General features: G+C 36.7%; 1 protein-coding gene across 5 annotated transcripts in view; it reads right to left on the reverse strand.

Annotated features, from left to right (window-relative positions):
- Positions 1 to 1,584: 1,584 nt before the first annotated feature.
- Positions 1,585 to 17,223, reverse strand: part of RAP1A (RAP1A, member of RAS oncogene family) — a 74,730-nt gene continuing 59,091 nt past the window's right edge. For all 5 annotated transcript variants that reach the window (XM_061183702.1, XM_061183701.1, XM_061183698.1 and 2 more), the window contains 4 exons: positions 15,071 to 15,211; positions 13,465 to 13,608; positions 8,346 to 8,461; positions 1,585 to 2,276 (listed from right to left, as the gene is read on the reverse strand). In XM_061183702.1, the coding sequence (XP_061039685.1) occupies positions 8,375 to 8,461; positions 13,465 to 13,608; positions 15,071 to 15,211 (372 nt within the window). In that variant the 3' untranslated portion in view covers positions 1,585 to 2,276; positions 8,346 to 8,374. The remainder of the gene's footprint in view (positions 2,277 to 8,345; positions 8,462 to 13,464; positions 13,609 to 15,070; positions 15,212 to 17,223) is intronic.

Genomic DNA, 17,223 nt, shown 5'->3' on the forward strand with positions numbered 1-17,223 from the left:
TTGAGATAGCAATGCATGTCTCTGATTTCAGCTGGTCCTGCTCTGCACACTACTGTGTGCCACAAGGGCATTTTTCTTCACAGTTCTACCTTTATCCCAAGTAGACTGTGTAAGATGTAACAAAGAAATCCAGTACCTGTCATCTTTTCCTCCCATGTCCTAAAACAGAGGACATCGAGTTTATGCTACTAGTCAAGCAGACTGTAACTTGGGAGTTATTCTTATTTAAAATAATTCCTACTTAATCTGGAAAATAACGACACAATCTATATAACAGGTAATATTTAGAAATGTTTGCTCGCTTATGAGATGTTTATCTATGATTTTAAGTCCAAAAGGATGTTTGAGAGGTGAGTTTCAAAGCAGAATGACTTTAGAGGACCTTAAAATATGCTACACTGACCTGGACAGACTGGCCCTAATGCTTCACTTATTATTATTTTTTTAAATTTATTGCATTTATGAGATTTTTGGCCCCTCAGTCCCAGACATATGTATAACTGAATCAGTAGAAGGTAAGTATTAGGTAACTAAGTTTATTAGAAACTTAAAAGAATACAATTTCCAAATTTTTTTTTTACAATATTTTAACATTTTCTCAGGTTGGTCAGAGCTTACATTTGAAATCTGATCTTTAAATTTCAATTTAGTAACTGATGGGGCTGACCACACTCCTAGGAAGTCTCAACAAGGCATGAACACTACTTCACACCTAGTTGCAACGAGACAGCATCTAGATCCCTGAGCAATGATTTAGACTTTCTAGGACTGGTCTCCTCCTCAACATTCAGGGACAAGGCACAGGGTTTCCTAAGCTTGTTTCTTTCCTTCTCTAGCACTTAAGTGGCTAACAAGCTGTTTTGCTCTACCTCTATGGTGTACATAAGTCATATCACCCTAGGTCCATGTCCTACTTAAGCCCCACTTTTTGTAAAAAATAGAAAAAAAAACTGGGAAGGAAAGGAAAAGCACCACTATATAGCCAGCTAAAAATTTAACTTAGCAATCTTTTCCATATGACTACCACTATACTACTTCATATACAGTTGAAGAAAAAGCAACTGACACATCCTTTATATGCTTTTTCACTTTTACCCACTTCTCTTAGATTCTTCGATCTATTATAAACCAAACTTGAAAATTTTTACATAACATTTCATTGGTGGACTTATACTCAACAAATTAACAATGGCAAAATGATTCCCTTGAAATTACAACCTGTGGAAGATTTGAAGTAGTAAAAGTTAAACCCTGATACAGTATTAAACTTATCTTTTTACATATAAAAATAATACACAGTGGGATATTTTATTCAATAAGATACAATCTTTAAGATCAAGAGAGAATATACAAAACTATTGTATGTAGTCTGATGTATTTTACTGTATAATAGGAATAAATATATATAGAACAGAAAGTGCGAGGTCTGTTTGTAGAGAAATCACCATTTACTTAGGGGTTTAAAGCCAAGTGTTCTGCAGGTACCAGCCAGGAAGGAGCTACTGCTGCATTTAAAACAACGTGATCATTATAAAATAAAGGCCTTAAATCTATAAACAATAACAAAAACACACAAACCAAATGAAAATGTACTAAAATTTAATCATCCATAAAAGCTGTAATTTAATCTGACAGTAAAACACAAGAAGCAATATTAGAGTTGGTTTAGTATATTATATATTTTAGCTTTGAAAGCCATAGAAATCAGTTATCCCAGTTTTTTTCTCTATAAAAGACCCATTTTTCCAAAGCATTATGCACAAACAATTTTAATTAGAATATAATGACAGAATGATATTTCATAATTTTTTAAATATAAAATGAAGTCAATGACTCAAAAAAGTTATCTGCTGCAATGAGTCTGAGGGGAAATTTTCATAATCTATATCATTACAGATATAAAGTATAATGGTTCAACTTTTTAGTGCTTGACAGGGAGGAAACATGATAAAAAGGTCAATATGAAATCATTTGATTATAGTAGCAATATCTAACATTTGAAATGCATCCATGCTCTTTTGTATAATCATATTAGAGTCAAGTATATTTATTTTCACATCTGTTATAACTGCTATTGCAAAGGAGAAATACTATTGTCTTATTTTCCAAGAGATATACACAGAGCAATTCTTTTCTCCAGGGAACTTGTGCAAACCAATATAAGATCTAAATTCTTCACATAATATATAAAACAGGAGAAGCCTCTTCAGATTTATTTTTTGAAGTCTGGAATGCTGGCACTTTCCAATTAGGCAACAGTTCTTCATTCCTGTAATCTAGAACATTGAATAGATACAGATATATATATACTGATATGTATGGTTAACCTTTATGTCAGAAGATGATAGTAAATAAGTAGATATCTAACAATACAGAGAGAAATAATGATTTTGGCTGATCATTATTAGATAACTAAATTATATTAAACATATAGTAACAAGGCTATTTTAAACTCTCTTTAAAAATGTTTAAAAAATAGTTTTATTGTACTTAGTGTTTCATATGTATCTGGCAGTCCTGTCAGTAAAGAGGAAAACAGTGATTATTTCATTTCTACCCCATTATCATCTTATTTTTAGAGGTTCCTTTTCCACTGAGGAAACAACTCATGCCTGCATCAACTTCCCAATGGAAATTCTTTATTCAACCATTTTATGATTATTTATATTAGAGTTACCTATTCCAATTCAGGCTAGGACAAGAAGAAATGATACAGAAAGAGCTGATGCCCATTTTCAAGGGCAGAAGACTCAAAGTTAGGTTTACTGCTCAGCAGAAAAGAATTAGGTTAAAGGAATAATTTCCTGAAGATGAATTTCTTTCCTCAGTTTTCAAAAGTAGGACATATTAGAAAGAGACTAACATGTTTCAGTATGATTTTGCCTAACGGCTAAGGCTAGGTAAGCTGCCCTTAAGGTTCACATACTCTTACTAAAAACATTTATAGTTGCTATTTAAATTTATTCCATATCTCAGTACTTTTTAAATGGGATCAACATGGCACTTCAAGTCTCTAATCACAGCAAAATGCTCTGCAAAGTATTCTGATTACTAAGTGACCTATTATTTGGTATTATCAAATATGCACAGAGATCTCAGGTAACATTAAATATATTGTAAGCTGAATTACCTATCAGAGCCTAAGAATTTATGCAACCAGGATGAAAGTCTTATTTCTAGATTTAGGTCAAGATTTCTCTCCTCTAAGGTAAAACTCATAGCAGTACACTGTAGGGTGTACATGAATGAATTTTCCCAATAGGCCAGGAGATGGCACCTCTTCCTTTAAACATAAGCTAAAAGGACATTTTCTGAGAACTGGAAATTAAACGAGGGTCAGCTAAGATAATGATAAAAATGAGCCAGTCAGGGGCTTCCCTGGTGATGCAGTGGTTAAGAATCCACCTGCCAATGCAGGGGACACGGGTTCAAGCCCTGGTCCGGGAAGATCCCACATGCCGTGGAGCAACAAAGCCCGTGCGCCACAACTACTGAGCCCGCACTCTAGAGCCTTCAAGCCACAACTACTGAGCCCATGTGCCACAACTACTGAAGCCCACGCGCCTAGAGCCCATGCTCCACAACAAGCGAAGCCACCGCAATGAGAACCCTGCACACCGCAACGAAGAGTAGCCCCTGCTTGCCGCAACTAGAGAAAGCCGTGCACAGCAACAAAGAACCAAAGCAGCCAAAAATAAATAAATTAAAAAAAAAAAAAAAAAAAAAAGAGCCAGACAACTAACTATAGAAGAGTTAAATACATTTCAGAACAGGGACTGGAGTTCTCATTTTTTCTACCTTTGTACCCTTACCTAAAGAAACACAAATACCATCAACTTTAACAATAATCACCTTCAAGGAGCTGATGATTTATAGTTACTGACTCAAGATTTCACTAAAAGCCTAAGCAAGCATTTGGTCAGAAGTTGTTTTTCCGAAATCTCACTACCAGAGGCAATCTGTGACCTTTACTCCTTTCTGTCTGTTTTCCCTCTACTTCATTTCAAAAAGGGGTACAATTACTCAGTTGTTTCCCCTAAGAGAGATTCATTCATATCTCTAAGGAAGCACATATTAGTTAATCTGGTGCTCTAGAAGATGTAATCTACTAAACAGACCCAAGAGACTTACAAGAGTCTTAGCACAACCAACTTTCCTCTAAGCGGACCCAGTTTAGTAACAGTCCCATAATTAGCATCAAATTACATCATAAATCCACTCCATGAAAGTATTCTTTTATGGTAATGTTTATAGAGTTGATGAACATAAGTAGAAAATGTTCAGGGGATTTAAATATATAATTAAAGGAAAACAAACAAATGGTCCCACACAGCCTGGTTGCTTACGTGATAGGCAGCTTCAATGCGGCCACTAATTTTTCTCCAATGGGTTCACTTAATGAAAACTTAAGTGGTACTTAAAGTCGACTACTACCTACAGACCTACAGAAGAAACATGTGAAAGAAGTCAACCCACACCTGAGAGGAAATGACTTCTAAAACTACACTGACATACCACCACACATCCAGCAGAATGGCTCAAGTTACAAAGACTGACAATACTAAATTTGGGGAGGATGTGGAACTCGTAAACTGCTAGTTGATGTGTAAACTGGTACAACTACTTGGAAAAATTTCTTAGCAGTATCCACCAAAGCTACCACATATATAGTGTACAGTCTGGCCATTTCATTCACACACACACACACACACACACACACATACACACTGAAAAGAAATGCATGCACATGTGCATAAAGACTTGTACAAAAAAGTGCACAGGAGCTTCATCTACCACAGGGCAGACAGCAGAAGCAAGAAGAACTACAATCCTGAAGCCTGTGGAACAAAAACCACATTCACAGAAAGATAGACAAGATGAATAGGCAGAGGGCTATGTACCAGATGAAGGAACAAGATAAAACCCCAGAAAAACAACTAAATGAAGTGGAGATAGGCAACCTTCCAGAAAAAGAATTCAGAATAATGATAGTGAAGATGATCCAGGTCCTCGGAAAAAGAATGGAGGCAAAGATCGAGAAGATGCAAGAAATGTTTAACAAAGACCTAGAAGAATTAAAGAACAAACAAAGAGATGGACAATACAATAACTGAAATGAAAACTACACTAGAAGGAATCAATAGCAGAATAACTGAGGCAGAAGAATGGATAAGTGACCTGGAAGACAGAATGGTGGAATTCACTGCTGTGGAACAGAATAAAGAAAAAAGAATGAGAAGAAATGAAGACAGCCTAAGAGACCTCTGGGACAACATTAAATGCAACAACATTCGCTTTATAGGGGTCCCAGAAGGAGAAGAGAGAGAGAAAGGACCAGAGAAAATATTTGAAGAGATTATAGTCGAAAACTTCCCTAACATGGGAAAGGAAATAGCCAACCAAGTCCAGGAAGCACAGCGACTCCCATATAGGATAAACCCAAGGAGAAACATGCCGAGACACATAGTAATCAAATTGGCAAAAATTAAAGACAAAGAAAACTTATTGAAAGCAGCAAGGGAAAAACAACAAATAACATACAAGGGAACTCCCATAAGGTTAACAGCTGATTTCTCAGCAGAAACTCTACAAGCCAGAAGGGAGTGGCATGATATACTTAAAGTGATGAAAGGGAAGAACCTACAACCAAGATTACTCTACCCGGCAAGGATCTCATTCAGATTTGATGGAGAAATCAAAAGCTTTACAGAGAAGCAAAAGCTAAGAGAATTCAGCACCACCAAACCAGCTCTACAACAAATGCTAAAGGAACTTCGCTAAGTGGGAAACACAAGAAAAGGACCTACAAAAACAAACCCAAAACAATTAAGAAAATGGTCATAGGAACATACATATCGATAATTACCTTAAACGTGAATGGATTAAATGCTCCAGCCAAAAGACACAGGCTTGCTGAATGGATACAAAAACAAGACCCATATATATGCTGTCTACAAGAGACCAACTTCAGACCTAGGGACACATACAGACTGAAAGTGAGGGGATGGAAAAAGATATTCCATGCAAGTGGAAATTGAAAGAAAGCTGGAGTAGCAACACTCATTATCAGATAAAATAGACTTTAAAATAAAGAATGTTACAAGAGACAAGGAAGGACACTACATAATGATCAAGGGATCAATCCAAGAAGAATCTATAACAATTATAAATATATATGCACCCAACATAGAGCACCTCAATACATACAGCAACTGCTAACAGGTATAAAAGAGGAAATCGACAGTAACACAATAATAGTGGGGGACTTTAACACCTCACTTACACCAATGGACAGATCATCCAAACAGAAAATTAATAAGGAAACACAAGCTTTAAATGACACAATAGACCAGAGAGATTTAATTGATATTTATAGGACATTCCATCCAAAAACAGCAGATTACACTTTCTTCTCAAGTGCGCATGGAACGTTCTCCAGGGTAGATCACATCTTGGGTCACAAATCAAGCCTCAGTAAATTTAAGAAAATTGAAATCATATCAAGCATCTTTTCTGACCACAACGCTATGAGATTAGAAATCGAATTACAGGGAAAAAAAACGTAAAAAACACAAAACACATGGAGGCTAAACAATATGTTACTAAGTAACCAAGAGATCACTGAAGAAATCAAAGAGGAAATCAAAAAATACCTAAAGACGAATGATAATGAAACACGACGATCCAAAACCTATGGGATGCAGCAAAAGCAGTTCTAAGAGGGAAGTTTATAGCTATACAAGCCTACCTCAAGAAACAAGAAAACTCTTAAATAAACAATCTAACCTTATACCTATCTAACCTTACACCTAAAGGAACTAGAGATACAAGAACAAACAGAACCCAAAGTTAGCAGAAGGAAAGAAATCATAAAGATCAGAGCAGAAATAAATGAAATAGAAACAAAGAAAACAATAGCAAAGATCAATAAAACTAAAAGCTGGTTCTTTGAGAAGCTAAACAAAATTGATAAACCATTAGCCAGACTCATCAAGCAAAAGAGGGAGAGGACTCAAATCAATAAAATTAGAAATGAAAAAGAAGTTACAACAGACACCACAGAAATACAAAGCATCCTAAGGGACTACTACAAGCAACTCTATACCAATAAAATGGACAATCTAGAAGAAATGGACAAATTCTTAGAAAGCTGTAACCTTCCAAGACTGAACCAGGAAGAAATAGAAAATATGAACAGACCAATCACAAGTAATGAAATTGAAACTGTGATTAAAAATACTCCAACAAACAAAATTCCAGGACCAGATGGCTTCACAGGTGAATTCTATCAAACATTTAGAGAAGAGCTAACACCCATCCTTCTCAAACTCTTCCAAAAAATTGCAGAGGAAGGCACACTCCCAAACTCATTCTATGAGGCCACCATCACCCTGATACCAAAACCAGACAAAGATACTACAAAAAGAGAAAATTACAGACCAACATCACTGATGAATATAGATGCAAAAATCCTCAACAAAATACTAGCAAACAGAATCCAACAACACATTAGAAGGATCATACTCCATGATCAAGTGGGATTTATCCCAGGGATGCAAGGATTCTTCAATATACGCAAATCAATCAATGTGATACACCATATTAACAAACTGAAGAATAAAAACCATATGATCATCTCAAAAAAAAAAAAAAAGAAAAAATAGAAAGTGCACAGGCACCATAACTTGTTCCTGACAAGTACCCAAATGTCCATCAACAGCAGAATACATAAATATATTGCTACTATAGTCATACAATAAAAATAAACTACTGCTGTATGCAACAAGGATTATTCTCAAAAACATTTTTGAGTGAAAGAAGCCACACATAAAATAACACATTAAGTGTTTTTGTTTCTGTTAAGTTCAAAGAGAGGCAAAACCAATCCATTGTGTCAGGAATCAGGGCTGGGATTACATCTGAGGAGGAATGACTATTACTGATATATATGAGTGTGCTCACTTTGAAATATTTCATCAAAAAAAAATTTTTTTTTTCAGATAAACCACTGTTCCACTTCAATTCAGCATGAATTTCGGTGTGACCATGGAAGGCTTTCTATTCATTCAACCACTATTTTTTGATCACCCATTCTGTACCAGGCACTGGGGATGTACTGGTGAGCAAAACACACATGATCCTTGCCCTCCCTCAGACAGCTTAGAATCTCATGGAGAAAGAGACAAATTACCCAGTAGATGAACATACCTATAAGGTATGTAAAACATTTACAAATTACAGAAGCCTGGAAATACCCTAAGAAGTGAAATGGGAAGTGGTTAATGTTGGGGAAAGCCCAAAATAAGAGGATGAGAAAGGTATTTGCTCTGCTTTTAGCATCTTACCTGGCTCAGAGCTGCTGCTTATTGTGGGTCTAAAGCAGCAGACATGATTTCTTTTTAGGCTTCTTCTTTTCCACTGGTGTTTTTCTATTTATCTGTCTGACCAGGTCATAAAATATCTAAATAAAAACAAGAAAAAGGTACTTATTCAACCAATATTTGAGACCTTGTTCCACAAAACAATCTTGATTCTGTGAAATATTATTCTGCTCTTGGATCTGTATTTTGCTGCTTTGTTTTAACAGCAGGTTTCTTAGAAGCCTCAGCTGATTTTCAGTCAGGGTAAAGCACAACTTACCTACTTACAATGAGGGAAATACACTTGCTCTTAGAGATATTCAATAACAAATTAATAAAAAGAATTAGTAGTGAAAAAAATAAGATAGTGAAGTGGAATCTTCGATGCTTCAAAAACCTAATTATTAAAAGAATAGTTAATGCTTCACTTATATCTTTATACTTGCTTTATTTTTTAAAAACTTCAAACTTACAGAAAAGTTGCAGGTACCAAGAACTTATGTATTTTCTTCACCCATATTCACCAGTTAGTAACATTTTGCCAAATGTACATTTTTCCAAAGAAGAAATGCAGGTGGCCAACAGGCACATAAAAAGATGCTCAACATCGCTCATCATCAGGGAAATGCAAATCAAAACCGCAATGAGATATCACCTCACACCTGTTAGAATGGCAATTATCAAAAAGAACACAAATAACAAATGTTGATGAAGACGTGAAGAAAAGGAAACCTTCCTACACTGTTAGTGGGAATGTAAATTGGTGCAGCCACTGTGGAAAACAGTATGGAGGTTTCTCAAGAAAACTAAAAATAGAGCTACCATATGACCCAGCAATTCCACTCCTGGGTATATATCCAAAAAAAATCAAAAACACTAATTTGAAAAGATACATGCACCCCATGGGACTTCCCTGGTGGTCCAGTGGGTAACACTCCATGCTCCCAATTCAGGGGGCCCGGGTTCGACCCCTAGTCAGGGAACTAGACCCACATGTGTGCTGCAACTAAGAGGTCTGCATGCCACAACTAAAAAAAAAGATCCTGAGTGCCACAACTAAGACCTGGCGCAGCCAAAGTAAGTACGTAAGTAACGAAGTAAATAAATAAATAAATATTAAAAAAAAAAAGATACATGCACCCCAATGTTCATAGCAGCATTATTTGCAACTGCCAAGATATGGAAGTGTCCATCAACAGATGAATGGATAAAGAAGATGGGGTGTATATATACAATGGAATACTACTCTGCTATAAAGAAGAACGAAATTTTGCCATTTGCAGCAACATGGATGGACTTAGAAGGCATTATGCTAAGTGAAATAAGTCAGACAGAGAAAGACAAATATTGTGTGATATCATTTATATGTACAATCTAAAAAATACAACAAACTAGTGAATATAACAAAAAAGAAGCAGACTCACAGATACAGAGAACAAACTAGTGGTTACCAGTGGGGAGAGGAAGGGGGGAGGGGCAATACAGGGGTAGGGGTTAAGAGGTACAAACTATCAGGTATAAAATAAGCTACAACGATATATTGTACAACATGGGGAATATAGCCAATATTTTATAATAACTATAAATGGAGTAAAACCTTTAAAAATTATGAATCACTACACTGTACACCTATAACGTATAATATTGTACAGCAAACCATACTTCAATTAAAAAAATAATGGTCCTAAGATTACAAGCCTAAATTAATTGTTGAAGGGGGGACCACTACCAAATGATTTATCCCAAAGCTATTGATTCATTTATATTCTTTTCTTTCTGGTCCATCCTACCCACTCTCCCATTTTCTTTAAACCATTTAATTCTATTATCTTATTTCTAAGAAAGTTGAAAACATAAGAGTTTATGAACAAAATGGTAGTTTCTGTTTCACAACTCCAAAGCCCTTCAAGAACTTAATATTCATAAGCCATAAACAAAATCTCATTAGTTCCCCAGCCTCAGTGCATAATCTATAAGTGAAAAATAACAAAAGGATAAACTAAAATAGTAAATTAATCAAAACAGCACGTTTCTTCATGGTAGCCATGCGTTTCTGGTATTAAACAAAATGGTAACTGGTTTTGTGGTATTACCCTTAAGGATTTCCTTGGCAAACGGTGCCTACCTCACAGCAGCAGTGATGAGGGCAAGTTCGAACTATAGTTATTTGGTTAGATATGCTGAAAGCCCTCAGCCTAGGTTCTTCCTCATCCTTCTGAACTACAGAAAAATCTAAAGGGAACACAGAATAATTTCTCAATCCCTCTATCATTCCTTAATTGGGATGTTTTGATTCCAATTTTTATTCCAGCATCAGCAAAGAACAATTAATTCTTAAGACTGATGTGATTCTGATACAACTATGTACTACTTTCAAAACACAACAAAAATGATGAGTTTTTTTACTTTTTAAAAAATATTTATTTATTTATTACTTATTTATTTTGGCCATGCCGGGTCTTAGCTGCGGCACGCGGGATCTTTGTTGCAGCATGCGGGATCTTTTTTTTTTTTTTTTTAGTTGAGGCATGCGGACGTCTTACTTGCGGCGTGCATGCGGGATCTGGTTCCCTGACTGGGGATCAAACCTGGGCCCCCTGCATTGGGAGCATGGAGTCTTACCCACTGGACCTCCAGGGAAGCCCCAAGAGTTTTTTTAAAAAAATTATATATTATATATTCTCTGATATAGATAGTAGAGAATTAGAGGGCAATTTAGTTAAGCAGGATGTCCCTGTATGATTTCAAACTTGAGTCTAAGAGCTCAATCGTGTGAAAGTATGATCCCTCTATCTTCAGGCACTCAGAAATCACACACATATTTTCAAGGCATTAGCTGTCTGAGGAACTATTAACTACCCCCAAAACTCCGTAGTTGGATTATTAGGCTATCAAGAGAGAAATATTAAAAGAAAGAAATTATTACACTCTCAAGAATTTCTAGCATAAAGTTTGTATGTTTTCCAAAAGAGTAAAGAACCTTAAATAGCTAATGTATTTCATTTTGTTGTATTTTTTTTCTATTTTTGTTTTATAAACCTTCATGTCAATGGTTGATTTCAACGAGGCTACTGTGAAAAAGTACCTCTGCTGCATGGGAAACCGAAACCCAGAGGAGCAAGATTTAGTAGCATGTAAGTTCCCACAAACAGGTAATGTCTGAAAGGTAAGGAATACCTCATGTCCACTGTGCTCACTGGACCCTGGCCCAACTCAACCTCGGCCGAGCCCTATGGACTTGGTGGTCGGGTACCAGTGAGGGTGATCACAGGACAGCAGGAACTAGATCTCTAAGGCCAATCATCCTGCAGATGGTGACTGTGCACTACTACTCCCCTAGCCAAGCTCATTGTTTTACCTCATGTGTTTATGTGTTTTACCTCAAAGTTCTCTCTCTCTCCTTTCTTTTTTGGTGGTGGTGGGGGGGAGACTAAACCAAAAATTAACATTTTATGATCAGCCATATTTTTCAGGATAACATCGATGAAACTGTAATTCCACAACAGAGAAAGTTGAAACTGGAAGCATTTCATACTTCCTTTCATTTACTTGGCAGTGAATTAGAAATAACTGTTGGTGAAGATCTCAGCAGGACTTGTTCCCCATTAGGATGTAAACTTCTTGAGGGCAAGAGTAGTGTCTGTCTAAATGACTGGTACCCTGGTGCCTAACACAGTGCCAAGCACATAGGCACACAATGAATATTTGCTGAATAAATAAAATTTATGAATTTCTTATTTTTATGTATTTATTAAAACTGGTTTTACCTGAAAGGCAAGCTTTGACTTATTATTTGTAAAACTTATTTATTTATTTATGGCTGCGTTGGGTCTTCGTTGTGGTGCGCGGGCTTCTCATTCCGGTGGCCTCTCCTTGCTGTGGAGCACGGGCTCTAGGGCGTGGGCTCAGTTGCTCCGCAGCATGTGAGATCTTCCCGGACTGGGGCATGAATCCGTGTCCCCTGTATTGGCAAGCGGATTCTTAACCACCTCGCCACCAGCGAAGTCCCGCAAGCTTAAATTTTTTTCGTGCCACACGTTTAAAGTAATTTGGTCATTTAAAAAGTCAGATAATAGTCTACAACCATAATATCAGTCAAGGAAAGGTGACCAAAAGAACCAAAGGCCAGAGACGAATAGTAAGCAAAAACACACCAGAGGACTCTGATAACCTAAACCAGTCTTAACTCTCATCTATGTTGTAAGTGTGCTGAACTCTGACTGATTACCTGTGATGCTACAAATGGCAAGCACACTGGCAAATGAAGACTTTTTTACTACTGGGAAAGGAAAGAAGCCTACTCTGCTTTTTTTTTTTTAAGAAAAAAAAAAGCCTTATGTTAAAATTAACAAAAGCAAAGGAACCTCTTAAGATTTTGCTTGGATGTAGCGGTCGCAGTTGGGGATTGCACTAATCTTTTAGGGATCCAGTAAACTATTGGCCCTTTACATCCAGGCAGGCAAGCTTACCTGTTAAGCATTCCTGTCCCCAGCTATGTTCTCAGGACAGTGGAGTAGTTAAGTCACGGACAAACAAAGCCTTGTGCACCTGCTGTATCAGGCCTAAAGACCGGGTGAATTATAGTTCTGTATCCACCCACACTCACACAGATTCTTCCCTTTGAGTCATGCACCAAAGGGAAGCAGGACTCAAAACACCAAATTCCATGATATCTTTCTGTACAACATAAGTTCATTACAGTAACTACTTTGATTTTTGTATTTTTCTACCTGACTTTACAACCTTTTTACTCACATCTGCATAGGTAATTGTTATAATCCAAGGGTGATGTGACAATTTTCACACACCACTTTCTGGCCTATCATTTAGAGGCTTAGCAGGACTTTAAAAAACATATTCTTTAACTTAAACTACCTCTTTGCCAACAAGGTAAATATAAGTGTCCTCATCACAGCCATCAAAGTGATTTCATATAAGAGGAGGAATATGGTTTCTAGGAATTACTTAGTGTTTTCCATAAATTGATAAAGACTACTTAAACGAACACCATTTTTTCTTTTTAAAAAAATGTTTTTGGCTGTTAACTTGAAAGAAAGGAAACTAAAAAGGCACTTATTTGTGCTGCCTAGCAGCTGTAGTTTACCTCATTAACGTTGATCTTCGACTTTGCAGAAGATTCTAAAAAGGCACAGTTACACCACTGTCTTGCTAAATTCTGACCCTGTTCTTTGCCAACTACTCGCTCATCTTCCAGGTCACATTTATTACCAACCAAAATCATTGGAACCTGCGGGAAGGAAAAAATCATATAATAAGCCCTAACATACTTGTTACTCAGCCTTTTATAAGTAAGCAACTACCAGCCACCAACTGAAATGTGTTAGTTGGGACTATAATCTTCAAGTGCTTAAAAAAAGGTGTATGTATGTGTGTTGGGGGGAAAATGGAGGGGGAAGAGACAGAAAAAATATGGACGAGATTCTACAACATTGATCTGCTAAATTATTTTAAGACTATAATCCCAAAATTCTCAGGTGGACTAATGCTAATGGCTGAATTCCAAGTAGAAAAATCTGAAGGAAAAGGAACCTCCTGCAATACTCATTGTCTTGGTGTGTTTTAAGTGCCTCATCTCACAGGACCAAAAATGCCAATAGTAGTGGCAAGACCAACACGCTAATAAGTTTTACTTCTACAACTGACATCTAGATCTGAAGACTAGCTTAAGTGAGATATTAAGGAAAAGTAAGAATAAAAATACAGCCACTGAGTAGCTATGTCTTCATCTACAACTCAATCTTTAGTTTATTACACGGGATAAAGAGATTAACATTACCAGAGTTCAGTGATTTGCATGTAATTGCCTATGAAAAGAGAACTCTCTTAGATGAATTAGTCATGGGAAGAAAGAGAACTATTCATTAGGTTATGGTTGGTCATGAGTCATATGGTGCAAATTCCTCCCGCCTACAGTATTACCCAAAGTTGAGGTCCTAAGCAGGTGCCCATGTTCCCATTAATAATGAGAGAGAACACACAAAAACAGAAAAGAAGGTACAAATGAAATTTTATATCCTAATTTATACAACTTTTGAAAAGGAACTTTCTGTAGCTCAAAACTGAGACAAACGTAAAATATACATTTAATCTTTGCAAAAAGGCACAACAACAATGATGCTATTCATCAAATAAGACAAGAATTCTAAAACAGTATATTTTATCACAATAAAAAATTAACCTTAAAAAAGAATTCTAAAACAAAAACAAAATTAAAAAATATAAAAATGCAAGTTAATTAAAATCTTTAACATAATTCAAAGGAAAAAACTAAGTAAAAACTGTACCAACAGAATTTTAGAAATAGGAACATAGCATTACGGTTCTTGATAATGTTCTCTGAACACTGTTTCTGACATAACTACCAACTTTCCAAGCCCAACTGGAGTCCCCCTTCTTCTACCAAGTACTCTTTGATTCTTCTTTCTCCACTGCACTTATGACCCACATAGCACCATGTAGGTCATAAGTGCAGTAGAGAAAGAAGAACTTTACATACGTGTCCTTCTTTTCTAACCATCTCAGCATATTATCTGTAGGTAAATTTAGAAAGCTTAAAAATGTTTTTGGTCACCAGGGCTCTTAGGCGCATGGTAAATACCCTCTAAATCCTCTACTGATAGAGAAAATGGACACTTTTTATTTGGCCACAGAGAGATGGCAGTATGATATATATAGAGAGAAATACTTACATCTTCTGTGTCCTTAACCCGTAAAATCTGTTCCCTCAGGTCTTGTAAGTCATTAAACGTGGACTGAGCTGTAATAGAATATACTAGTGCAAACCCTTGGCCATTCTTCATATACAAATCCCTCATCGCTGTAAATTGCTCCTATAATAAAAAATATGCAATTATAAATATGACTTCTTAAATGTATATTGAAACAATTTAAATCAGAATAATCACAAGTGAGCTACTGAATTTTTTTTTTTTTTAATGTATGTATGTATGTATGTATTTATTTATTTTTTTGGCTGCACTGGGTCTTTGTTGTTGCGCGCGGGCTTTCTTTAGTTGCAAGCGGGGGCTGCTCTTCATTGCGGTGCATGGGCTTCTCATTGCGGTGGCTTCTCTTGTTGCGGAGCATGGGCTCTAGGCACGCGGGCTTCAGTAGTTGCAGCACGCAGGCTCAGTAGTTGTGGCTTGCGGGCTCTAGAGAGCAGGCTCAGTAGTTGTAGCGCACGGGCTTAGTTGCTCCGCGGCATGTGGGATCTTCCCGGACCAGGGCTCGAACCCGTGTCCCCTGCATTGGCAGGCGGATTCTTAACCACTGCGCCACCAGGGAAGCCCTGAATTCTTTATTACATGTTATCATGACAGGAAACATAAGACGTGATACACGGTTTCTGGAAAATTTGAGATGAATGTTCCTGTCCCCTATGTACATGACTAGAAACAACTATAGAATTAGAAGGGAAATCTTAACCACTTTAATTTGTTTCTGTGTGATTTAGAAAAACTGTATATAGTTCCCTTTTATATACAGATTTTAATTATTTTGGTGCTACAAAAGATGATGTCCAAGGTAGGGTTTTTGGAAAAGAGAAGTCCAAGTACTGAACCCTGAGGCCCTCCAACATTAAGAGGTTGGGGAAATGAAGACAAATCAGGAAAGGAAACTTAGGAGTAACGAATCATACAGGGAGAAAACCAAGCAAGTGCTGTTTCCTAGAAGTCAAATGAATAAAATTTTTACAGATAAGGATAATGATCTACTGAGTCAAAGGTTGCTGAAAAGTCAAGGAAGTTGAGGATATATCCGAGGGATTGATTATGAATGAGAGACCATGGACTTGAAGCTGTGTAAAGAGGGGGTTGAGGATATGAGGGATAATCAAAGATGTTAGATTTAACAGACTGCAGATTACAGTCAGGTTGAAGGGTATGAAAGGAAGTGAGATAGAGAAACAAGAGATGGTTAGTAGAGAGTAGGACACTTGAAAATGAGATTTAAGATGGTATTATGTTACTGGTAATCATATAGTCTAGGGTAAAGACCACGGGCATGAATGACTGAAGCAGGGTAGAGGTCAAGGAACTGAGAGGCCAAGCTACTGGATCATCTATATTACCCGTAAAGATTCTATTTGGATACTAAAATCACCAAGAATTCGGACTAAAGTAGTGTTGGAGAAAGTAAGCAAAAATCCTCAAGGAGTAAGGAGTGATCTAGAACAAGATCAAAGAGCATCAACTACTTTCCAAACGTTATGCAAGGCACTGGGGACAGACAAGTAAACAGAAAATTACAACACAGCATGCTGAGTGCTAGGATGGTAGAAATACAAGATATTTGAGAGCACAAGTGAAAGATCTCTGCAGAAGGGGAAAATTTTCTTAATTTGGACAAGAGGAGGAAGAAACAATGCCCTCACACTTGTGGAGGCTGTGAAGGGAAGAAATAGAAAGTATTTTTTTTTTTAACTGTTGGGGTCTTTGGGAACAAAGAATTATTGCTGATTCAGAAGCTAGGAAATTTGGGGGTTGGGCGAAGTGGCAAGAGGGGGAGATCTCAATTCAGCTGATATAAGAAAGAAGGAGTTCCAGTGATCCAAAGCTTCCTGTTGGAATCAAGATCCATTTTCCCACAGAAGAATAGAAAAATATGGTATAATTCGTACTCTAATTGCTCCAGTCTGCTTAAGTTTTTTTGATCTGAAGCTTTCTCACCATTTATAAAATTATAGTGGGAATATTTGTGCTGAATTTTAAAACAACTTAAAACATTTAAGAGTACCATCCATTTTAAAGCTAGGAATTGCCTAATAGGTAAAGTCTATGTATATGGAGAAAAAAAAAAGAAAAGGAAGTCATTTAATGTGTGCATTTTTTGTGGTAGTATA

This window comes from Eubalaena glacialis, chromosome 3 (genome assembly GCF_028564815.1).
Source record: "Eubalaena glacialis isolate mEubGla1 chromosome 3, mEubGla1.1.hap2.+ XY, whole genome shotgun sequence".
Lineage (NCBI taxonomy): Eukaryota > Metazoa > Chordata > Mammalia > Artiodactyla > Balaenidae > Eubalaena > Eubalaena glacialis.